At 41.4% G+C, this 26562-nt stretch overlaps 1 protein-coding gene across 2 annotated transcripts in view; it reads left to right on the top strand.

Moving 5' to 3' along the window:
- Positions 1 to 26562, top strand: part of RFX3 (regulatory factor X3) — a 134608-nt gene that overhangs the window by 45220 nt on the left and 62826 nt on the right. For both annotated transcript variants that reach the window (XM_074855477.1, XM_074855476.1), the window contains exon 2: positions 24845 to 24969. In XM_074855477.1, the coding sequence (XP_074711578.1) occupies positions 24853 to 24969 (117 nt within the window). In that variant the 5' untranslated portion in view covers positions 24845 to 24852. The remainder of the gene's footprint in view (positions 1 to 24844; positions 24970 to 26562) is intronic.

Raw genomic sequence — 26562 nt, 5'->3', positions numbered from 1 at the left:
GTGCCAGTGGTTTTTCACCTTCACAGTAGAAAAATTGTTTCCTCATGTTCAATGAGAACCTCCGTTGTTTCAGTCGTGGGCTTCAGAATGGATATCTGCTCCACTGTGGACCGCCATGAGCTTTGGGGGGACAGTCTGCATCACCATGGTCTTTACCACAGACTGCAGAGGAATCTCTGCTCTGGCACCTATAGCACCTTCTCCCTCTCCTTCTTCACTGGTCTTGGTGTCTGCAGTTGTTTTTCTCACAGTTTTTCACTCCTTTCTCTCATCTGCTGTTGCATAGCTTTGTTCACCCTTTCTCGTGTATGTTATCACAGAGGTGCTGCCACCATTGCTGATTAACTCAGCTTTGGCCAGTGGTGGATCTATCTTGCAGCCAACTGGAAGTGACTCTGACATGGGGGGGGGGCAGCTTGTGGCATCTTCCCACAAAAGCCACCCTGTACCTACTCCAGTACCAAAACCTTGCCATGTAAATCCAATACAGGAGCCCAGGACTGAACACAGCACAGCAAGCATGGCCTCACCAGTGCTGAGTAGAGGGCAAGGATTGCCTCCTTTGACCTGTCTTCAATACTTTATGTAATGCAGCCGAGGATTATGTTACAAGATACAAGCTGGTTTCTTTCGAGAGAGCTTGCACTGGGGATGTTTCGTAAATTTAGGGTGGAATCTGCGGTGTGTATACACATGCATGTCAATACTTTAAACAAGGAAGTGTTTCCTTTGCACAGTAAGAGCCCAGGTTATGTGGTGTCCAAGTCTACCAATGTTAAGTTTATTCAGTGTTCTATAGATGGAGATAGTTCTTTTGGGAATATCTGGATTATGTGAGAATTTGTTTTAACTTAGTTGGAGGAGGCAACTTCTAATTTATAAAAATAATTTATAAAAAATTATAATTTTTTATAATTTTTTTTAGGTTATATGCTAACATGTGTGTATATATGTTCCTATTTTTTTTTCTGTCCTATAATTCAGGAACACAGAACTTCTGGTTGTTTTTAAATATTTTAGCATTCTGTGGAACTAATTGTATTTATGATATGTAAAATAGATGCAATTTATTTATATTTTAAAGCAAGTTTCTGGTCCTACAGCAAAGCCTGAGAGAAAGGTTTTAACTTTGTCACATACACCTTGCACTGAGTACTTCAGACACCTTCTTTCATCTTGATGTGCTGTATCTGGTTAGGTATTAATTGTATAATAGTTTCTTTTGTGTGTTCATTTTTCTAGGCATGATGTAGTCAGTGTGCTACCTGTCAATTGATCTCAGATATTAAAATGTAAATATAATAGCTGCATTGGTGTGTATGCTGTGAGCAGTAACACTTCAGCAAACTTCTTTAAAACGCATAGCTAATTTTGTGAGGTCTGACAGTTAGGCAAGTTTTTGTTTGCAGTCAAGGAACTCCCCATATAATGATTTTGCATGTTTTTTTGAACTTTAGTAGAACTGCCTGTAGTGTTTATCTCTCTGTAGGCTAAATGAATGAACAGTTGAGAGCAGTTGGGACTTTCAGCTCTTCATGTTACAGTTGTTGTCCTAAAGTTACAAAAAAATTTTCCATGTTGATTTGTGTTGCAGGTAAAGTAAGAACTATTTGGTATTTCTAGGAGAGGAAAGTTGTTTGCTCTCTGAAATAGAGGTGTAATTGGAGAGTTGGAATATTAGCTCTATAACAATAAAACTGTTTTTGTACTGAAAGTCCATACATATTCGTTTTATACAGTGCAAGTGCCAAATGTTGGCATAAGCTGTTTGCTTCCTTTCTGTGTGAAATCAGTGTAATAGCATCAGTGTCATTTTTGGAAAGTAAGGATGACTCAAAATAAGGGATAAAGCCTTCTTGTGGAACAAAAGCTCTGAGAAAAATTGCAGTAGGAATCGAACAGTTGTTTTCAGCAAGGACAACAGGCCTGCTGCTGTAGTGCTGCAAGGTTCTGAGCAATGAAAGAACAAATAATTCTTGGGTCTCTTTTAGCTAGAGACAGGAAGGTAGCATCTTATAACACAAGCAAGGTGAATGAAAATGTAGTGGATGTTGAACTTTATTATTAATAAGGCAAAGTTACATGAACTGGGAAGTATGCTGTTATTTCTTACCCCTTACCAACTGTTTTTGAAGTAGCTCTTACTATTTCAACCTGTCAGATGGTGGAGAAATTTGAGACATCTTTCTGTTTTTAAGAGCTTTCTTTTAATCCATTTTTGAAGATGATATACAGATCCAAACTCACTTTTTATTGGAAATTTTCTTACCTTAAAAATTTACATCTTTTTCTTATGTGTTTCAAACTTGACCCTTCAGTCTACTTGCATCATTTTTGTGTTCCGCTATTCTTTTGTGTATGACCACAGTGCATCAGATGCAGACAAACTGTTTTCATTCTTAAAGCCCAGTAAAATCTGGAACCAAACTCTCAGTAACTTCTGTTAGTTTGATCTTTTTGAGTGCATTTTCTCCTTATCCAATTTTGTCAGCTGCTGCAGCCAGTCAGTATGTTTCTTCACTTCCTGTGTACAGAGTTCTTAAATGTAAATGAAGCTATGTATAACAAACTAAAACATTCCAGATTTTCTGATAAAATTTCTACTCTTTTGATGCCTAGAAAATAGCAATGGCTAAGCATCAGAGTGGCTAGTTAACCTGAATATAGGCTAATGTATTATTCAGTAGCTACTGATTTACTTGGTATTTTTCCCCAAGTTGTTAGATGAATTGAGAGCTGAGTGAGTTATGGAAAGAATATTAGCATTTTTTAGGTTGGATTAAGAAATCTAGGCACTCTGCTTAAGTGTCTCTAGCTTTATTCAATCAAGGTCTAGGTTGTTTTAGCAAAACTACTGGATTACTGCTGTATTTGAGAATTGGACTCACTGTGCTACAGCATAAGCATCGTCTTTAGAGTTTAGAAAACATGTCATCTAGAAATTGGTACCTTTTAAGACTGAACATATGGGGAGTCTATCTCGGAGAAACTGATAACTAGAAAATAGTCTTATTTACCACTAAAAGGACTTTGCGCCTTTTCTGAAGTTGTAAAGGCATGTCCTCAAACTTAGGAGGCAAGCAATTTGTCTGTGCATCTTTTCTTCTGGAAATTGTGTATATGTAGACTTCTTTTCTCAAGGCTAAACAAATCCAGGTTGGTCAGCCTTTCCTCTCACATCAAATATTCTTGGTCCTTGACCATCTTGGTGACCCTTGGCTAGACTTAATTGCATGTTTTATTTTCTTTTCTTTACTGGGGAGTACAAAACTTGACAGATCATTCCAGATGTGGTCTCAGCTGTGCAACTGAGGCACTTGCTGGCTGCACCCTTCCTAATATAGTCAAGGCTGCTGGTGGTGGTCTTTGCTGTAAGGGTATATCTATCTTTTAACTTCCCATTTTCTTTACAGAGTGCCAGTTGTGTCTAAATACTTAGCAGTTTTTAACATGTCAACACTTAATACATGCAATGAAGTTGTTTAGGGAGATCAGAAGGACTTCAATGTGTATGTGTTTCAGTGAAGCAAGTTAATGTCATGCATAATTACAACTACCAGCACAAATAAAGCATATGAGAATCTTTTTTTTATGATTTTTGTTGGAATAGGCATCACATAATATGCTGAGATTTGTACCTTTTTAAATTTCACAGAAGTAAATTAATAGATATTCCACTGTCAATCCATTAAGCAGTTCAGTCCTTGCAAATTGTCTTTGCAATATAAAATAAAGTGTTCAAAATATCTTGAGACAGAAATGTTATACTATAATAAATGCTCTCAAGCCAGGGACAAATGGTCTAGTTCTACTATAGCAAATGCTGTCAAGCCAGGGACAGGCTTAAATAGTCTTAAGAAGAGAGGGGGACACTGTCCATTGATACATAAAGTATATCAGGTTAGGGCTTAAAAACACAAGCCTCCTCTAAGTAAGAAGTCCTAAGCCACCAATTTGTGGTTGGTTTAGAACATGAAGACATTCAAAATACTAATTTTTTAAAATTATTCCATTGTAAGTTTCATACTTTCAAGTTCCACACCTTCATATGAATTATCTCGTCAGCTGTGTACACCAGAAAGTTTTAGTTTCCTTGAAATAGTTCTAAAAAAGCTTTTCAGTTAACGGTCATTCAGGATACGTCTACATGATACAGCGCAGACAGAGATGAGCAAGCTGTGCCAGTGTTCAGAGCTGACTGAAGCCAAGACTGACTTAATTATTCTAGTGTCAAGGAGGAGTTCATGTGCCCTGCCCAGAGCATTCCAGATAATTCATGTCTGAATGTGATCAGTAACGAAGCTTTGCACTGAAGTGATTTCAATTCACAAAACTTCACGTCATTCTGTACCTCATCCAAGGTAATTTCTACCTTGTTTCTGGTGCTTTCTATTATTTCTAGTCAGTGCTTCTGAGCAGAATGCACTTCTACCCTTTGGAATATTTTTTTTATTTTAAGTATTGCATAACTTTAGCTGCTGCTTCTTTTTTTTCATATGCTGTTTCAGCACAAACATAAGCAAGGGTAAGTTAGGATGTAAGGGTAAGTTAGGAGGAAGGCATAAGGATAAGTAAGGTTTGTTTGGCTAGACAGCTGCCAGGTACAGAATGACAGAAGATGTAGATAAGTATGATAAAGTTGTGTCTGGACACAACTATGTGTCCTTGTCCCCTTCCACATTCCCTGCCTGTTGACATCTTAAGTTTTAGTTTTAGTTTTAGTTTGTTTAGTTTAAGTTTTTGTTTTAGTTGCATAGTAGTTTCAGAATTATCTTGTGTTCCCAGTGCTTTCCTCTCCGTTTTGCAGTGAGTTTGCACCATACCAAGCAGATTTCCAGATGCAGCTATGGTTTGAATTTTACAGCTGTTATTGCTGGGTAATTGGGGGCCTGTAATGAGAATATTCTGAGAGACACCAGTCAAATCTCCGTTATTTCAGGCAAGCATTTATTTATGCTCAACTACTGCCAATTAGTCTGGTAAAAGCTAAGAATCAAGTATTAATCAAATATATTAGTTAAGCCATAGATTTACAGTACCATAAGTCTGATGGTTATTTTTGGCTCTGATGGCCGTAGGTTTTGATGGTTCTTAGTCTCTTAGGTCAAGATGACCAGGCTTGTGAGCTCTTTGACATGGAAAGCTAGAATAAAACTGAGCACTTTTTTCTCAGGTAGCCTCATAGGTGTTGGTCTATTCTGGTTTCTTCCGAGGGATATTGCCTATTTGCAGACTGCTTTCCAGTCATCTGTTTCCTTCAAATAGTTGCAGACTATGCCAAGCAAGAAAATATCACAAAATGCTGTACTTCCACTTCTAATTCAGCCTTTTTAGGTGTCTGGGTATAAAGCAAAGATTTTTTTCATTTTTCTGTTTTAAAGCAAGCTGTGTTACATCTGGGAGCAAGAATAAAAGAATATGTTTCCCAAATAGGCCTTCACACTACAAGGAAGGAAATCTCCAGTGAAAGATATATCCAGTCACTCCATCTTTAGCAGGGTACAGTAATCACGAACTCATCTGATGACCCACATCACATATATCCTTCTCTTGCAAAATAACATTGCAGATTGAGGAAGATAGGAAACGGAAAAACTGGTGAGATTTTAACCAGTCCATTCATTGCTTAAGCAGATTACATATAGTTATCCCTGCAGTAAGACTACAGATACCCCAATTGTAAGCCTATTTGCATGTCTCCTACCCCAACAGGGAAAGGATTTGCTTTAGCTGTCTTGTTTGTTTTAAGCCAATATTTGTATTTATTGGTGTCAGAGTTACTGCATTCTTGTTGAAATCTCGCTTCTTGATATTCCATAGATAAAGACAACTGTAACTTCTGTATTCAGTAACTGAATGTATTTTGCATAATTCTTCATATTTTCTGTTACATGTTTTCCAGACCCTAACCCTGATGTGTTTAGAACGTTTTTCTCCAAATAACTATCAGTGTGTTAACAGTGTTTTAAACTAAGATTCTCAAATCTCAGAGCAGTATTCTATATCTTGGTAAGTCAGGAAAAGAGTATCATGTAGTAGAAAAAAGAGCAGTGAAGAGTAAGTGTCCGAAAGCTGGCATAAAACTGTCAGAAGATGTGATACTTGTTTTTAAGCACTCCTATTTCACATGGACATACTAGTATAATTTTCTAGCATAGACTTAGTTTTGTTGGTTGCTACTAACAACTGAAACACCTAATTTTTTTAAGAATATAAAATTTTCATTGTACCGTAATGCAGTTCTTCCAGCAAAGATGGCAAAAATGGCATATAGAATTTACTTTGAAGGTATTGCATACATAGGGTGCCATCACATAGTTCTCCAGTTACTGAAGTACATACACTAGGTAGTCCAATTAAATGTTGTATGGATTAGGATTATAATATCAATGCTGTCTGCACAAAAATCATGAGAACTATGTGTGAGCCTGTAACACTAATTCCAATCTTTTGAACTGCTTTAACTTCTCAGAAAATTAAGAAGTATTGAGATTTATGCATCCCTAATTAAAACAACTCAAAGCTTTAGCCATTTGGAATCTGATAATTTTATGATAGATGGACTTTGAAGTAATCTTTACGTAGTTCAGAACAAAGGGAAAGGTGTCTCTCTTCCTTTTGTTTTTCCCTCAGATGCAGAATTTCATATTATGACTGTTCTCTAATTTGGTGTAGCATAGCAGGAACATGATGTTTTTTTTACTTTTAGCTGTTTAGCCTTTCATTCTGTAGATGTTCCTAAATTTAAAGGAAATGTTTTTGTATTAGACCACTTTTAGTCTTTCAAGCTCTAAATAGCTGTACTTAGAGCCCGTTAAGGGCTTTCATCAGTTTTTATCCTTCTAAGCCCTCTTTACTATCCAGTGATTATAAATTCTAGTTTAGCAAATGGTATCGATGAAAGCCTGAATCTGGTAGGGTGAGGTCATTAGTGGGTGAAACCTATGTTTCTCTCTATACTGGTACCATTCTGATTTCTTTATTTTGACTTCCCCCATCCCTACTCATAGGGGAACCCTGGATTGTCACCTGTCCCATCATCTGTTTTTTTTACTAACTGTTGAAGTGATGGGCAAAGGAAAAAGTTAACAACACAGTCACTGGGGCAATAATCCAAGAATGAAGTGTTTCCTTCTCTTAACACCTGGTGAGGAAGTGGCTAAGTGAAGCATTGGGAGAATGTCACAGTGTATTAGTAATTTCATAACTTAGAAGCGTGAAGTATTAGGTGGTCTTTAGGGGTAATCACAAGATAAGTAATCAATAACAATAATGGCAGTTTATTTAATAACTGTCATAGTGTATCTGCGGTTAGTTAGGACTAAAGCTGAGCTGACTATTTTCAGTGGTGCCCAGTGACAGGACAAGAGGCAACAAGAAGCACAGGAGGTTCCCTCTGAATATGAGAAAAAAATAGTTTTACTGTGAGGGTGACCGAGGATGGGCACAGGTTGTCCAGAGGTGTTGTGGAGTCCCAGTTCTTGGCTATATTCAAAAGCCATCTAAACATGGTCCTGGGCAGAAAGCTGTAGGTAGCCTTGCTGGAGCAAGTTGCTTCCAACCTCTGGGGCCATACTGTGATTCAGTGAAAGTGACACAGGAAGCATCACAAACAGAAAATTTGTAACATGGAGGTAACACACAGAGAACAGAATCCATTTCTTATAAATATTGCTTATTTTGTTAATAAAGTAGATGTCTCGAGCGATAATGTTTTGACTTTTTCATTTTATGTTTTGATCTATTGAGTGATGAAAACCAATAACACCTCCATTTCACATCAATTTTTCTCCCTTTGTTTCATTAGTATCAGGTTCATGCTCACTCCTATGATGAAAGGACTGCAGCACAATATCATATTTGAGGGAAAAAAAACCCTAAAAACCAGAACTCACTTCTGAAGCAAAATCTAAATCTACTTTCAGAATCATATAATTGATGCAGATGTGACAAACTGTTTTGTACAGTTGGTGCTTCTGCTTTCACATTCTTCCTCAGAAAGCACTGGCTGTTGAGCAAAGAGCCTTGGGTGGTGATCATCAGTGCTTGAAGTATCACATCATGTCCTGTTCCCACCCTACCGAGGACCAACAAGCAAAAACAAGGGTGAAATTTCATAAAACTTATTTTGTTGCCAAGTAGTTTGAAAGGTGTGAAGAAGTAGCATTATACATATTAGACTCTATAATTAATTCTGATGTCAGTGGTGCAGCAGAGTAAGATCTTGGCTTAAGCTAGAAATTCCATTGATATTGTAACTATCATTCTGCATAGAAGCTTTTTTTGGGAGATCGTTAACATGCTTATCCTAGCCCATAAAAGTTATGTTAGTATATTAAAGACAGGTGCCTCGGTATATGAAAAGTACCCGAATACTATAACTGTGACTTAAAAGCCATTCCTGAAATGTGTGGGAGATAACTTCCTAACACAGCTGGTGAGTGAACCGACCAGAGAAGGTGCCCTGCTGGATCTTCTCTTAGTGGACAGAGAAGGACTGGTGGATGATGTGGCAGTTGGAGGCTGACTAGGGCACAGTGATCATGAAATAATAGAGTTCTCTATTCTTAGGCCAGGAGAGGGGGCAGCAGAACTGACATCCTGCACTTCCAAAGGGCTGACTTTGTCTTGTTTAGGCACCTGCTTGACAGGATCCCTTGGGAGGTGATCCTGAAGGGTATAGGGGTCCAGGAAGGCTGGGCACTCTTTAAGAAGAAAGTCTTAATGGCACAGGAGCAGGTGACCCCCAGGTGCTGTAAGAGAAGCTGTTGGCAGAGAAGACCACCCTGGCTTAACAGGGAGTTTTGGCTGCAACTCAGGGAGGAAAGGAGAGTTTACAGCCTTTGGAAGAAGGGGCTAGCCACTCACAGTGATTACAAAGATGCTGTAAGGCTGTGCAGGGCGGAAATCAGGAGCGCTAAAGCCCAGCTAGAAATTACTCTGGCTTCAACCCTCAAGGATAACAAGAAATGTTTCTATAAGTATGTCAACAGCAAAAGAAAGACCAGGGAGAGCCTCCATCCCCTGCTAGATGCAGGAGGAAATGAGGATGAGTGATGAGGAAAAGGCTGAGGTGCTTAATGCCTTCTTTGCCTCAGTCTTTAATAACAAGACTAGTTGTGCTGAGGGAATCCAGCCTCCTCAGCCAGAAGACAGAAACTGGGAGAATGACCCCCCCCACATTCCGGGAGGAGATAGTCAGTGACCTGCTGCATCACATAGACGTACACCAGTCTATGGAACTGGATGGGATACACCCGAGGGTGCTGAAGGATCTGGCTGGGGTGCTCGCCAAGCCACTTTCCATCATTTACCAGCAGTCCTGGCTGACCGGGGAGGTGCCAGCAGATTGGAAACTGGCCAGTGTGACACCCATCTATAAGAAGGGTTGGAAGGATGATCCAGGAAATTACAGGCCTGTCAGCTTGACTTTGGTGCCCGGGAAGCTGATGGAGCAGCTCATCCTGAGTGCCATCACACAACACATGCGGGACAACCAGATGATCAGGCCCAGTCAGCATGGGTTTATGGAAGGCAGGTCCTGCTTGACAAACCTGGTCTCCTTCTACGACAGGGCACCCTGCTTATTGGATGAGGGAGATGCTGTGGATGTTGTCTACCTTGACTTTAGTAAGGCCTTTGGCACTGTTTCCCACAGCATTCTCCTGGTGAAACGGGCTGCTCATGGCTTGGATGGGCACACGCTTTGCTGGATAAAAAACTGTCCGGATGGCCGGGCCCAAAGAGTTGTGGTGAACGGAGTTAAATGCGGTTGGTGGCCGGACATGAGTGGTGTCCCCCAGGGCTCGGTTTTGGGGCCACTCCTGTTTAACATCTTTATTGATGATCTGGACGAGGGGATCGAGTGCACCCTCAGTAAGTTTGCAGATGACACCAAGTTGGGTGGGAGTGTTGATCTGCTCGAGGGTGGGGAGGCTCTGCAGAGAGATCTGGACAGAGATCTGGAGCGATGGGCTAAGGCCAGCTGGGTGAGTTTCAATAAGGCCAAATGCCGGGTGCTGCACTTGGGCCACAACAACCCCCAGCAGCGCTACAGGCTTGGGGAGGAGTGTCTGGAGAGCTGCCAGTCAGAGAGGGACCCGGGGGTGTTGTTGACAGCCGACTGAACAGGAGCCAGCAGTGTGCCCAAGTGGCCAAGAAGGCCAATGGCATCCTGGCTTGTATCAGCAATAGCGTGGCCAGCAGGGACAGGGAAGTGATCTTACCCCTGTACTGGGCACTGGTGAGGCCACACCTCGATTCCTGTGTTCAGTTTTGGGCCCCTCACTACAAAAAGGACATTGAATTACTCGAGCGTGTCCAGAGAAGGGCAACGAAGCTGGTGAAGGGTCTGGAGCACATGTCGTACGAGGAGCGGCTGAGGGAACTGGGGTTGTTTAGTTTTGAGAAGAGGAGGCTGAGGGGAGACCTCATCGCCCTCTACAACTCCCTGAAAGGAGGTTGCAGAGAGGTGGGAATGAGTCTCTTTAACCAAGTAACAAGCGATAGGACAAGAGGGTATGGCCTCAAGTTGTGCCAGGGAAGGTTTAGACTGGATATTAGGAAGTATTTCTTTCCAGAAGGGGTTGTTAGGTGTTGGAATGGGCTGCCCAGGGAGGTGGTGGAGTCCCCATCCCTGGAGGTGTTTTAAGAGTTGGGTTGACATAACGCTGAGGGATATGGTGTAGTTGGGAACTGTCAGTGTTAGGTTAATGGTTGGACTGGATGATCTTCAAGGTCTCTTCCAACCTAGATGATTCTGTGATTCAGCATACTGATTTCCCAGAGAGCGTCCAGGTCACTTCCTTACAAAGATGCCTTGTAGCCACTTCCTCGCTTACTGAGGTGACCCTGCTTAAGCCTCACTTTGTTAATTATGTGTTCCCTTACATTCACATCACCTGAGGTCCTTTGCTTGTCAGTCCTGTCCACCACTCTTTTATACGGCTGCTGGTAACTCTTTCCCTCCCAATATCATTCCTCATTTAAGTCCCTTCTTACCAGGTCAGCCATCCTACTGGCAAAGATACCTCTGCCCCACTTATTGATGTGGATCCCATATCTCCTAAGCTGATGTATTCAAAGAGGCTCCTATGGTCTTAGAAACCAAAGCCCTGTTGCCAGTGCCAATTCCACAACCAATTGTTGACAAGCAGTGTCAGTGCCCTCCTCCTCACACCCTTTCATCCAGGATGAAGGAGAACATCACCTGGAGTTTTCCACTCACAGAATCTCCAGCGGACAAACTAGTGCTATAGAATACCATAAATATAATTGTTTAATGATTTGCTAGTTTTGTTACTTATAACAGTGTTCCTGCTAGTCTTGTGACAACAAAAACTCTTCAGAAGTTTTGTTTTGTCCTGTTGTTTGTGAATGTAGTCTTGTTGCTGATGTGTATTGATATATATAGGGTTGATGTGTAATATTGCTATATTGTCTACCAAGAGTAAATACAATTCTGAAGTTCTTGCGGGTAAAATTAGTAGGTAGATTAAAGTGAGAGAGTCATGAAGTAGTCACTCAGCCTAAGTATCCATGTGATCTGTCTGTGATCTGCTAGAAATATGGAATTTCATTGTGACAATTATTGACTAGTACTGTTCTTGGGTACTTAATAATCTGACTGTCAAGACAGTGCTTTTTGATCTTACGAACTTTCTTTGTAGGGGTTACCAGGAGTTACGACTTGCATTGGTTGCTTCCAGTGCGTATCCCTCCGTACTTCCCTCTTTTGTTATTCTGCTACTGGAAATTATATGGGAATTCAGAGAATCCGCTTATATACTTTATTCTGTGCCATTCAGTTAACTATTATTCTTCCCATAAATCTGTGAAAAGCTGAAAAAAGAGTAATGAAATTCACGTTGCTAACTGAAATATTTAGCAACTAGTCCTTATATCAGCAGAGTCCACCTGCCTACTTTGTTATCCCTAAGAACCCTGGGACAGGGCAAACAATCAAATAGTGTTTAATAAGAAACTGGTGTTCTAACATTAGTATACATTAGTATCTAAAAATTACTTAGAGTACTCTCTAGGTATAGATGGGTATAGACTCTTAAGAAAAGATAGACAGGGAAGCAGAGCAGGGGGTGTTGCCCCTTTATGTTAATGACCAGCTGGAATTCATGGAGCTTGGCCTGGGGATGAATGAGGAACAAACTGAGAGCTTATGGGTCAAGTTTAAAGGAAAGGGTGGGGAAGGTGATATCATAGTGGGGGTCTGCTACAGGCCACCCTACCAGAATGACTGAGCAGATGAGGCCCTCTATAGATAGGTAGGAGAGGCTTCACATTCACAAGCCCTGGTCCTTATGGGAGACTTCAGTCACCCGGATATCTGTTGGAAGGACAGCACAGCAGGGCGCCAGCAGTCCAGGAGGTTCCTGGAATGCATTGATGACAGCTTCCTTCTCTGGGTGGTAGAGGAGCCGAAGAGAAGGGGTGCCATGCTGGACCTTGTTCTCACCAACAAGGAGGGGCTGATGGATAATGTGAAGCTGAAGGGAAGGCTTGGCTGCAGTGACCATGAAATGTTAGAATTCATGATCCTCAGGGCATCAAGGAGAGTGCGTAGTAAGCTCACCACCCTGGACTTCAAGAGAGCAGACTTTGACCTTTTCAGGGATCTGCTTAGTGAAGCCCTGAAGGGGAGAGGGGCCTGAGAATGCTGGTCCGTATTCAAGGACCACCTCTTCCAAGCCCAGGAACAACACATTCCAAAAAGAGGAAGGCAGGTAAGAATGCTAGGAGACCTGCGTGGATGGACAGTAAGCTCCTGGACAAGCTTAGAGATAAAAAGAAAATTTACAGAAAGTGGAAGGATGAACAGTCAGATTGGGAAGAATATAAAGAAGTTGTCCAAGTAGCTAGGCATCAGGTTAGGAAAGCAAAAGCCCAGATAGAATTCAATCTAGCCTGGGACATCAAGGGGAGTAAGAAAAACTTTTTTAGGCATGTAAATGATAAAAGGAAGGCTAGGGAAGATGTGGGCCCTCTCGGGAAGGGAACAGGAGAACTGGTCATGGAGGATATGGAGAAGGCTGAAGTTCTCAATGAATTCTTTGCCTCAGTCTTTACTGGCAAGGGCTTCAGCCACACTGCCCAAGATGTAGAAGGTGAAGGTGGGGAGGACTGGGAGAAGGATAATCCGCCCACTGTCAGTGAAGATCAGGTTCAAGAACATCTAAAGAACCTGAAGGTGTACAAGTCTATGGGGCCTGATGAGATCCATCCACAGATCCTGAAGGAACTGGCAGATGAAGTTTCTAGGCCACTCTCCATCATATTTGATAGGTCATGGCAGTCTAGTGGAATGCCCACTGACTGGAAAAGGGGAAACATCACCCCCATTTTTAAAAAAGGAAAAAAGGAAGATTTGGGCAACTACAGGCCAGTCAGTCTTATCTCCGTGCCTGGCAAGATCATGGAGCAGATCCTCCTGAAGGCTCTCTAGGGCACATGGATAATATGGAGGTGACTGGTGGCAACCAACATGGCCACACCAAGGGAAAACCCTGCCTGACAAATTTGGTGACCTTTTATGATGGAGTGACACCATCAATAGATAAGGGGAGAGCAACTGATGTCATTTACCTGGACTTGTGCAAGGCCTTTGACACTGTCCCACATGACATCCTGGTCTCCAAGTTGGAAAGACATAGATTTGATGGATGGACCACTCGGTGGATGAGGACTTGGTTGGAAGGCCGCACTCAAAGGGTTGCGGTCAATGGTTCAATGTCCAAGACCGATGGAGACTGGTGACAAGTGGTGTCCCTCAAGGATCGGTACTGGGACTGGTACTGTTTAATATCTTTGTTGGCGATATGGATGGTGGGATGGAGTGCACCCTCAGCAAGTTTATTGATGACACCAAGCTGTGTGGTATGGTTGACATGCTGGAGGGAAGGGATGACATCCAGAGGGACCTGGACAGGCTGGAGAGGTGGGCCTAGGCCAACCTCGTGAAGTTCAGCAAGGCCAAGTGTAAGGTTCTGCAACTGGGCTGGGGCAATCCCAAGCACAGATACAGGCTGGGTAATGATGAGTGGATTGAAAACAGTCCTGGGGAGAAGGACTTGGGCGTGTTGGTGGATGATAAGATCAACATGAGCCAACAGTGTGTGTTTGCAGCCCAAAAAGCCAACCAGATTCTGGGCTGTATCAGAAGAATTGCAGTCAGTAGGTTGAGGGAGGTGATTCTGCCCCTCTGCTCTGCCCTTGTGAGACCCCACCTGGAATACTGTGTCCAGCTCTGGAGCCCCCAACACAAGAAAGATATCAAACTGTTAGAACGAGTCCGGAGGAGGGCTACCAAGATGATCAGAGGGCTGGAACACCTCTCCTATGAGGACAGGCTGGAAAAGAGAAGGCTTTGGGGAGACCTCATAGAGGCCTTCCAGTACTTGAAGGGTGTCTACAAGAAGGCTGGGGAGGGACTTTTTACAAGGGACTGTAATGACAGGATGAAGGGTAATGGGTGGAAGCTGAGAGAGGGGAGGTTTAGACTAAATATAAGGAAGAAATTTTTTATTGTGAGGGTGGTGAGACACTGGAACAGGTTGCCCAAGGAGGTTGTGGATGCTCCATCCCTGGAAGTGTTCAGAGCCAGGTCAGATGGAGCCTTGAGCAATCTGATCTGGTGGGAGGTGTCCCTGCCATAGCAGGGGGGTTGGAACTACACGATCTTTGAGGTCCCTTCCAACCCAAACCATTCTATGATTCTATGATTCTTTTTTTTTTCCTGTGACTAGCACGTATAAACTGCCTTCTGCTTTACTGCTAACACATATAAATGGCTCCTTCAAACTCATAACACTGCTTGTTTGAAGGCAATTATTCATAAAATTTTTGTTTATACAAAAATTGGAAAAGAATGCTTATCTAAAATTCTAGTGTATTATTGAAACTTGTTTCCATTTATTCTGGAACCAAGCATTCTGTGTTGTTGAAACTTGATGTTCTGAGATATTTCCCTTTATTGTGAAACATTATGTTGCCAGAAATTCTTAATGAGTATATTGGTGATTTATCATTATAAATAGATAAGATCTTAAGATTAGCCTTTTATTCTGACCATTAAAAGCCTGCCATTACTGGATGTGATTACGAGATCTAGTTCACTTTTTACCTTCTGTGATGTTTTATTTAGACTTCTAGAAGAGAAAAAAGGAATTTCCTGCCACACTTGAAAGTAAATTACAGGCTTTAATTTTCTGCATTGAATTAAAGCCTGCTACATTATTTGATCTAGACAATAAAGCATATGTAGCTGAACAAAACTTTGCAAACTCTGGTAGTTTAAAAAAAGTAAATTAGTTCAGGGTGCAGAAGTCCAGGAACAAAATAAACTAATCATTAATCTGACACATTTTAACAGTTTCATTTGATAAGTAATTGATCAAGTTAGACTCTTAAACCACTCAGTCTTGATATTTCAAGTCTAGAAAACAGAAGGATTCCAACTGATAATTTGAGTATATTAAAAAATCTTTAGGAAACTTAACAGAAAACATGAAATTGAACAGAATATTCAGGAAAGGAGTAGTTTTCAGCATAGTAGCTTTGCCTGAGTTCTGCCTATTGGACTGAAGAAATACTAATCTTGTCACATTTAGCAGCTGGGCTTGGCAAGACCTTTTTCCCCCACTTGGAGGGATTAATTAGCCTTCTTTCGGAATGTCGCCCCTTTAGTTTACCTTCACATGATGTAACAAGCACTGGCTATACAGAGCAAAACCATTAACGGATGGATGTGTCTAACTGCTTAATTAGCCAGAATAAAAAGGATCTTTGTCATTCATTCATCTGCTGCTTGTGATCTGACAATCCTGTTAGGGAAAGATGACATCTTTTCTGCTGTAATATGCAGTTCTTTTACTTATATGCAGTATCAGTGAAAAATTGAGAGACTTCATCTAGATCATAAAAATGTGTTCATGTGAGTGCTCAATATTGATGCAATGTGAAAGAATTACACTGACTGCCTCACTAACACGGTGCTAGAAAAACTTCCAGTGAATAGGAAGATGATAAAGGTTAACTGTCAAACATTGTGTGGCATCTACAAAGAAAATTCTATGCTGTGTAGTGAACTATAGTAAAGAATTGCATTTAGGATAGAGACTTAGAGCAGAATAATGGAAGCAACCTAAACACTTTTGAATAAATTGATATTAAGTCATTAGGTTTATTTCTGCTTAGGCAAAAGTGATGTCAAGGTTTATATTCCATGATCATGCTTTAGCTATCCTAGTTTACCTACTGATAGATCAGTCTCTAGAGCAACCAGTTAACTTGTATATCAGATTATCTAAAAAACTGTATTTCAGTTCTGAGGTAGAGAAGCACATCAGATTGTATGCTTAAATATAGGACTGTCACCAAATTGATAGTGTGGAGATAAAACGTTGTCCTGGTTTAAAGCCCAGAGGGCAATTGAGCACCACACAGCATCTCACTCCTTGCCCCTCAGGAATGGAAAGGAGAGGCCAAGGACTAGGACATCAAGGTAAGGACAAGGAGGATGACTCACCCATTATGGTCATGGGCAAAAGACAGACTCGGGGAATTAAAAAAACCCCATCAATTTAATTCAAACACCACCACTGACATCAACAAACAGAATAAAACACTGAGAAGTATAACCACATCTTAAAAACACCTTCCCCCACCTCTTCCTTATTCCAGGGCTCAGCTTTGCTCCTGATTCTCTACCTCCTCCCCACCAGCAGCACAAGAGGGGGCAGGGGATGGGAGTTGCAGTCAGTCCCTCCACTCCTTCCCCCTCAGGGGGAGGATGACTCGCACTATTTCCCTGCTCCAGCATGGAATTCCTTTCATGGGAGACAGTCCTCCATGAATTTTCTAGGAAATGAATCATTCCTACAGGCTGCAGCTCTTCAGGAACTGCTTCAGTGTGGGTCCCTCTCACGTGTTGCTGTTGTCCCAACACCGAACTGCAACAGCAGGGGCTTCCCTCAGAGTCCTGTCCTTCTTCAGGCACAACCGCCTGCTCCGGCATGGGGTCCTCCACAGGCTGCAGGTGGGCATCTGCTCCACTGGTGACCTCCATGGGCTGCAGGGGCACAGCCTGCCCTCTCACCATGGGCTGCAGCGGGGTCTCTGCTCTGGCATACCACCCCCCTCCCCTCCTCCACCTTTCTTCCCCTGACCTTGGTGTTTGCATAGGTGTGTCCCTCACAATGCTTCCTCACAATTCCTGCTCCTTCTCCTGGGATCCACTTCTTAACGGCCACCATTGCTAATTGGCTCAGCCTTGGCCAGAGGTGGGTCTGACTGGGAGCCAGGGGAGCTTGGAGAAGCTTCTTACACGGTCCACTGCTGTAGCCCCCTCCCCCAATACCAAAAACCCCCGCCACACACACAAATCCAACACAAATGGACTCAGTCACCAAAACACTTCAATCAAAAATATCAACGGGGTTCACAAATTACACAGCTTCCCTGTCCTGTGGATGGAAGAAGTGTGGTAGGTCAGTGTAGGCAGTGCCAGCTGTGTGGTGTCTGTCCTAGACTGGGCCAAGGGGCCCTCTGGGGTGTCTCCAGTTCTATATGGAGGTTCTTTCCCACCTAACCCTGGATTCTCTCTCATGTCTCCCGATACATCTCTGGACATGGTCACTTCCAGAACTGAGCAGAGAATACCCAATTCCTGACTATTACTGTACGGCTTCCCTCAGTGCCTAACAGCAGACTGTCAGCTGTCACTGGTGCTTGTAGTCTGCCCATCTCAAAGCTTCTTAGTGGTGACTGACAGCTGCTTTACAACCAGAGTATCCTATGTTCTTAAAATGAAGCTGTTCCCTTTTCCTAAATGATTAACTCTTATTTCAGGCACAGTCCACAACAAGTGCTGCAAGGAAATGAACACATTATGTTCCTCACTTAGATGAGAGTACCTGGCTCTGATTTCTTGAGCATCTTGAATTGCAGCTGCAATGATCAAGTACTGCACGAGATGTGACATATCAATTAACAGATATACGGTGGTATGGAACAGTCTCTCACCAGTCAAAACTGATTTGACTATAGTAGCATTCCTTCTCCCTTGCAATGATTGACATGTTTGTATACTATAACCATGAAAACAACATATAGTCAAGTAAAGCTAAGGGCTGGTATAAAACAATGTCTTCTTTTTAACTGTTCACTTTTACTTCCCATTGGAGCTGCAGTATCTTAAATGATTGTTTCTTGGAACTGGTGGCTTGAACTGACCCATTTAATTGTGATTTGAAACTGACTAGAACTGCTTTTATAGAACAGAGGTGGTTTAGGAAGTTACTCAGTGTTTAGATTTTGATTCCCACTATTCTGCCAGCTTGTCGATGTTCTGGTCTGGGTTACGTGTAAGAGTGGATACAGGCTTAGTTAGATAAGCTGGCTCTTTTTTCAGTTCAATTTCAAAGGAATTTTCCAAGTTATAGGTAATGGGCTGAGAAAAAAGTACAGGTGATTAATGAGTGAAGATACATTCCTAAGTGAGTAGACATATTCATAGGATTATTCTGATGCTTTTGAAAAATTTTAAATTCTTAATTGACAGAACTTTTTTTTTGACCAAATAGCACTGTGTTTATACTACACTTTTTTTTTGTTTTTCAATATTTATGCATAAAACATTGCCCAGTGACTTTTATGTATGACTGTGCAAAACAGCAATTGCAAAAAGACATTGTTATCTAAATAATTTCAATATAAAGAAATTAGGCTTGTTAAATGGTTTTTTGGTTGGACTAGATGATCTTCAAGGTCTTTTCCAACCTAGATGATTCTGTGATTTTGTGAAATAAGTTGGCTTTACTTTCTGAGTAGAATATTTATTTATTAAAAACACTGACTTCATTAAGTGAAATATCATTTACAAGTCAGTTAAATGTAGTTTGAAGTTTCCCTTAAAAGCCAGCTTCATTGCATTTCTTCCTTTAAGAATGTTGATCTTATTACAACTTAGGTTCTTTTATGTTAGTGGTGACTTTGTGCTGCACAAGGACTGAGTAAAACATGAGTTACTCAATTTTAGGAAAAGGTTATAGTGTATCATAGAATCCATTGTGTTGGAAGGGACCTTAAAGATCATCTAGATCAACCCCTCTGCCATGGACAGGGACACCTTCCACTAGACCAGGTTGCTCAAAGCCCCGTCCAACCTGGTCTTGAACACTTCCAGGGAGGGGGCAGCCACAACTTCTCTGGGCAACCTGTTCCAGTGTCTCACCCCCTTCACAGGAAGGAATTTCTTCCTTATATCTAATATAAATCTACCCCCTTTCAGTTTAAAACCATTAGCCCTCATCCTATCACTACACTCCCTGATAAAGAGTCCCTCCCGATCTTTTCTGTAGGCCCCCTTTAAGTACTGGAAGGCTGCTATAGGGGTTTCCTGGGGCCTTCTCTTCTCTAGGCTGGACAACCCCAACTCCCTCAGCCTGTCCTCACAGGGGATGTGTTCCAGCCCCCTGATCATCTTTGTGGCCTCCTCTGGACCCACTCAAGTTTAAGTATAAAACTAACATACTCTACTCACTAGTATTCCACTGGGAATGTTGCCATTGTCTATGTCATTTGTTATGTTCTGGAAGCCCCAGGAAGTACTTGGTATCCTGTTCTGCTGTGCTGTGCCTGTTTTCTAAAGGTATAATAATTACTGCTGTGGTTATTATTTCCATATGTGTGTTTATACATATGTATATATAGCATATGTATATAAAACATAAGTTCTCTTTTTGCCTTTGCAGAAAATAGTTTCCTAAATCTCTGACTGAGTTTATTTAAGCTTTTATGTTTACATTGTGGATGAGATTGGTCTAGTGCATGTAGGGATGTCTTATATGGCACAATATCTTGTTAATTTATCTGCAAAAACTTTAAGATTATTGCATGTTGGAAAGCAAAGAAAATGTTCTTTCTGGATGTTATTACTGGAAGTTGGATGTTCTAATTAATATTGGAATTAAGAGAAAAACTATTGATTTTCAGTTAGGGTGGACTGATACTGGAACTGTGGCACTGATTTTAGCATTAAGTAACGTTATTCTGGATCCAATACAGCATTTTCTGTAGGCAAAGAAAGATGAAATTTACTATTTTACAGTAAACATAAAATCACAAAATAGTTTGGGTTGGAAGGGACCTTTAAAGGTCATGTAGTCCAACCCCCCTGCAACGAGCAGGGACATCAACTAGATCAAGTTGCTCAGAGCCCTGTCCAGCCTGAACTTGAATGTTTCCAGGGAGGGGGCATCTACCACCTCTCAGGGCAACCTGTTCCAGAATTTCACCACCCTCACCGTAAAAAATGTCTTCCTTATATCTAGAGTCTGCACCTACCCTCTTTTAGTTTAAAACCATTACCCCTTTTCCTATGACTACAGGCCCTACTAAATAATCTGTCCCTATCTTTCTTATAAGCCTTCTTGAAGTATTGAAAGGCTGCAATAAGGTCTTCCCAGAGCCTTCTCTTCTCCTAGCTGAAGAGCCCCAGCTCTCTCAGCCTGTCCTCATATGACAGGTGTTCCATCTTCTGATCATTTTTGTGATCCTCCTCTGGACCCGCTCCAACAGGTCCATGTCTTTTCTGTACTAATGACTTCAGAGCTGGACACAGTACTCCAGGTGGGGTCTTACCAGAGTGGCGTGGAATCACCTCCCTTGACCTGCTGACCATGCTTCTTTCTATGCAACTCAGAATAAGGTTGGCTTTCTGGTCTGTGAGTGCACACTACTGGCTCATGTCCAGGTCTTCATCCACCAGGACCCTCAAGTCCATCTCCACAGGACTTCTCTCAATGCCTTCATCCTCCAGCTTTTATTGGTACCGGGGGTTGCCCCAACCCTGGTGCAGGACCTTGCACTTGGCCTCGTGGAACCTCATGAGTTTCACATCGGTCTACTTTTCAAGCTTGTCCAGGTCCCTCTGGATGGCATGCCGTACCTCAGGTGTGTCAACCACATCACTCAGGTTGGTGTCATCTGCAAACTTGCTGAGGGTGCACTCGATCCCACTGTCTCTGTTGTTGATGAAGATATTAAACAGTACTGGTCCCAGTACGGGCCCTGAGGGACACCACTTGTCACTGATCTCCATTCGGACATTGAGCCATTGACCATTACTCACTGGGTGCATCCATCTAGCCAATTCCTTATCCACTGAATGGGCCGTCCATGAAATCATCTCTCTTCAGTTTAGAGAGAAGGATGTTGTGGGGGACCGTGTCAAGGCCTTACAGAAATCCAGATAGATGACTTCCATAGCTCTTCCCTTGTCCACTGATGTAGTCACTCTATCATAGAAGGCTACTATATTGTTCAGGCAAGACTTGCCCTTGATGAAGCCATGCTGGCTGTCTTGAATCACCTCCCTGTCTTCCATGTACCTTAACATAGCTTCTAGGATGATCTGTTCCATCATCTTCCCAGGCACAGAGGTGAGGCTGACAGGTCAGTAGTTCCCAGGGTCCTCCTTTCTACCCTTTTAAAAAATGGGTGCAATGTTTCCCTTTTTCCAGTCTCCAGGGACTTCACCTGACTGCCATGACTTTTCAAATATGATGGAGAGTGGCTTGGCAACTACATCAGCCAGTTCCCTCAGGACGCTGGGATGCATCTCGTCAGGTCCCATAGACTTATGTATGTTTGGGTTCCTCGGGTGGTCTCAAACATGATCTTCTCTTACAGTGGGAGGGACTTTGCTCCCCCATTTCCTACCCTGTGGTCCATCCACTCGAGAGGTGTGGGAAGAGGGGTTGCCAGTGAAGACTGAGGCAAAAAGGTTGCTGAGTACCTCAGCCTTCTCCTCATCCGTTGTTACCAGTTTGCCAGTCATGTTCATTGGGGTGGGTACACTTTCTTTGCCCTTCCTTTTCTGGCTGACAGAGCTATAGAAGCCTTTGTTATGATTCTTTGAGTCCCTTGCGAAGTTCAGCTCCAGCCGCACCCTGGCCTTCCTGATCTCATCCCCAGACAACTAGGCAGCATCCCTATACTCTTCCCAGGACACCTGTCCCTGCTTTCACTGCCTGTGCATTTCCTTCTTGCCCTTCAGTTTGACCAGCAGGTCTTGCTGACTCAGCCACGCCTATCTCTTGCCTTCCTTTCTTGATTTCTTACACTTGGGGATCAAGAGATCTGGGGCTCTGTGGAAAGCATCATTGCCAGCTCTGCTCTGCTCCCTTGTCCCTGAGGGCAGTTTTCCAGGGGGTCCCATTGACTAACTCCTTGAACAGTTGGAATTTTGCTTTCCTAAAATTCAGGGTCCTGACTTCACTCTTCGCCTGGTCCATATCCCTCAGGACTGTGAACTCCACCAGTGCATGATCACGGCAGCCCAGGCTACCCCCAATCTTGACATCACCGATTAGCTCACTTGCGTTGGTGATCAACAGGTCCAGTAATGCATCCCCTCTGGTAGGGCTGTCTATACCTGGCTTAAGAAGTTATCCTCAATGCACTCCAGGAATCTCCCAGACTGTCTACAGCTCGCCGTGCTACTTTTCCAGCAGATGTCGAGGTGGTTGAAGTCCCCCAGCAGTGTGACAGCCTGCGAGCACAATGCATCCTGTAGCTGGAGTAAGAATGCTTCATGAATAGGCTCCCCTTGATCAGGTGGCTTGTAGTGAACACCAACCACAAGGTTCCCTTTGTTGTCTTGGTCTCTAATTCTTACCCATAAGCTTTCAACCTGCTCATAGGTATTCTTTAGAGACAGCTCTTCACAGTCAATCTATTACTTGATGTAGAGGGCAAACCCTTTACCCCTCCTTCCTCACCTGTCCCTTCTGAACAGCTGGTAGTCATTGGTACCCATGCTCCAGTCATGGGATTCATCCGACCAACTTTCTGCAATGGCAACTAGGTTTTTAGCAGCACAGTGGCTTCCAACTTCTCTGTATTTATCCTGTGGACATCCATTTTCACTCTTAGGATTTTTAACATTGCTATAGTCATCTTTGAAGTTTTATTCCTTTTTTATTTTCATTTTTTATCCTGATTTTTGTCAAGCATGCTGGAAAGAAGTAGAGGGTTCAATCAACACTGTAAGTCTGAGAATCTATTGATTAATCTCAAATAGGTTTGATCAACAATTTATCAATCTTTCTGAATACTTTAGAAGGAGTTAAACCGAAAATCAAAAAAAATTAAAAAGGGGGATTGGGAAGGTTGTGGAGGCATGGTTCCATGGAGTTTAAGCCAATGATGGTCATGGTCCCAGTTGGAAAGGTCCTGCCCCTATCCACTGCTGCCATCCGAAATTTTTATGCCTGTTTCCTGCTTTGCACTGACTACATTTGAAGGCAAAGTGAATCATAGGTAGTTGGAGGGCGGGACTGCAGAAACCCAACTTTAAATCAGGTTAAACTGCTGTGGGTCCCAGCCTTGAAAGGAAGGTCTCTTCTTGCAGCTTGGTTCAGTTGTCAAGTGAAGAGAACGCTAATTTTCTGAGAGGCTCTGAGGTCTCTTGGTACAGTAATTAATTTCTCCAACTATATATTGCTATGCACCTGAATAGACACATTTTTTATTATGTTTTTCTCTCAAAAAATTTTGTAGGTTTTTTTGAGGGGAGGTTGTTACTTGGGGGGAAGGGGTTGTTTCTTCCTAGTTTCTTCCCTGTTAGCCATCTGGGTCTGTTCAGTTAATCTAAAAAATCACCGGTATAGGGCATTCTAAATATTTGTAGACTTTTTCATATAAAACTCTTTTATTATGCATGATAATGCTACTCATTTTTAGTGACATTGGCCTTCAGGTTGCCAAAGTATTCTGTAGCTAATATAGATTAATAGAGATTAAGGGCAGTAAAATTTTTAGATGACAGGACATTTGGTTTGCAGATTAGTAATTTGTATTTGTTTACTGCAGTTCTTCACAGTAGCATACAGTCTTCTCTTTTGAAGGTACCAGGTGAAGAACAACCTGCCTTATCTGTTTATTATTTTCACAAGTTAATCATGCACTGCTTAAAAGGAATTAAAAAAAAAAAAAGTCTAATTCCTGAGTTTGAATTAATTTTGGTTTGTCACCCAATCACAATTGTATTGTCATTTCTGCTGTGCAAAATTGAGGAATCCTGTGGTTCCCAGTCTGTTTCCTATGAAGTCATAAGTCATCCTCAGTTGTCTTTCTGTAAGTTTTCTTTATAAGGCATTTTCCTTGATTCTCAAACCATTTCTGTATTCTATCCAAATTTCCCTTTAAATGTCAGGGCCACAATCTTAGGCAGTTCTCTGCCATGTATGTATTTCTATATGGTTTTACTGTCAAAAAGTATCTTCTTGGATTTTAACTATGGTGGTTGCTTTAATGCTTTCTGCTGAAGAAGCTTATTTGTGTTGCTTTTTCACTGTGACTCATTAAATGCTCTTCAGTGTATACTTTCCAGATTACAGCCCTTCATTGTGTGGCCAGCAAGAAGTTTGACTTTGATTTTGAATGTATAGAGGTTTTAGTGTAATTCAGTAAACCAGAGAAGAAAACAATTTTGAATGATGACCAGTTGTTTATAAACTGAGAGAAGATTTGCTGCTGATTTTTCTGACTTATTCCTAAATTGACGAAACTCAGAGAAGTGATATATGTTTCTGCACATGTAAATAAAAGGTATTTTGGATATAAATAAGATAAAAGTAAGATAAAAGTCCATTTGTATTAACTCATATGCTAGTAGGGGGAAGAACCTTTTGGCTCATACCAAGATTAGTATTAGCTAATTTTAAGATCCAAATAGAGATAAGCAACAAATTAGTGTGCTAATATAAGTGACAAAATAAAAAAATTAATGCACTAACCTTTAATTTTACATCTTAATTTTATTCAGACATCACGATGCAGACATCAGAGACTGGGTCGGATACAGGTTCAACTGTGACTTTACAGACATCTGTGGCTGGCCAGGCAGCAGTGCCTACACAGGTAGTACAGCAAGTACCAGTTCAGCAACAGGTAGGTGGCTGTTAGTTTTGGGAAGAAATAAAAAAAAAAAAATTCAGGAAGGATAATTCTTCACAGTGTAGTGAAGAACTTGATTTTGTACAAGGCTGCTAAATGAACTCTTTTGCTCTGCTTTTACCAATTTTATTTTGCTGGAATCAAAATAACCAGGGAAGGGCAAGATTTTTTCAGGATCTGTTCCTTTAACTAGAGCATCTGACAAGCACCGGTAATACACTTACATGGTTCTAACTGTAAGTTATTGTGGAGTTCATGTAATAGCTCATAGAAATTTACTTTAATTTATGTTACTGAATATTTAGATTTTTTCCTTTAAATAATGAATATGTTTCTGATATTATTGCCTATGTAATTTCTCTTTTCATTTGCATGTCCAAGTAAGTGCAGTACAGATGTAAAAATGAAAAGGACTGTCCTTTGCATTGCTAGGCTTGACTCTCTGCAGATCTTCACACAATGTCATGAAAGTATTGTTGTATGACAATAGGTAGTTCATGATGTGCATTTGGCAGAGAAGTAAGAAGACTTACGTAGCAGCCAGCACAGTGCACACACAGTGCATTGTCACTCACCTATGCAGCACCCACAGGCTTTGGAAGGAGTGGTGGCAGAAGAAAATGGGGAGGAAAAAGGGAAACGTATGGAGGTAGAAAACAGGGACTGAATGTAAAAGCCATGACAGCTGTCCAAGACTTTCCTGGAATACAGAAATTAGCTGTATGTGATGGGTTCTCTAGGTGACATCTGATGGTTCTTTTGCATCAAAAACTGACTTCACAGTTTCAGAATCAATAGTATGAGAACTGGATGTAGTTTATTAAATAGTGTAATTTTTTTCTGTGCCAGTGAAGCACTTTTCCCTAAATTTTTCAGCATTTCTTTAGTTCTAAAATTTCAGGTGTTACATTTTTATGTATATGTTCCATAGTCTCCTACATTTCACTAACAATTTTTTCCTGATGTACAGACTCAATTTATAATGACTCATAGTTCCCTTACTGTAGTTTCTACTTATATATTCATGTATCTTTCAGGATGCAAGCTTGTTTTTAAAAAAACTGATTCAGAAAAGCATTGAATACAGACTTACAAAATTTAAATGCTTGTCTTTGTGTATTTGCTCAGAATTCACCACTAGTGAATCAAGAACTGCTTGAAATATTTTCTCCGTAGTTCAGACTGTTAAATAGCTCGCTCACTCTAACTTGAATATTGATTAGGATAGAGGCTTTTGAATACTGTTAGGTTTTAATTGAAACTTCCATGATGCCTGAACTTAGCTAACCTTTGTGGAAGATTTTGTCTGGTTAACTCCTCTGTAAGGTTTTTGAAGTGCAAGACTTTTTTTATTTATGAAATACAATCTGGATAATTCATCCAATTTTAATGTTCTTTCATGATGATAGATGTATAATAGATGTAGTTTATGTGATTTATTCTTTGTTATTCCTGTATTTCATCTTTTCAGATAAAAGTCGGCAATTTGATTAGTGGTACAAAGTTACTTGTTTTAAACGCATAGGGTAGACATATGATGGTCCAATATTTTATACTGAATTTTATCTGTGTGAAGTACTGATCAGT

The sequence above is a fragment of the Strix uralensis genome, chromosome Z (genome assembly GCF_047716275.1).
Source record: "Strix uralensis isolate ZFMK-TIS-50842 chromosome Z, bStrUra1, whole genome shotgun sequence".
Taxonomy (NCBI): domain Eukaryota; kingdom Metazoa; phylum Chordata; class Aves; order Strigiformes; family Strigidae; genus Strix; species Strix uralensis.
This window is presented reverse-complemented; position numbering and strand designations above follow the sequence as displayed.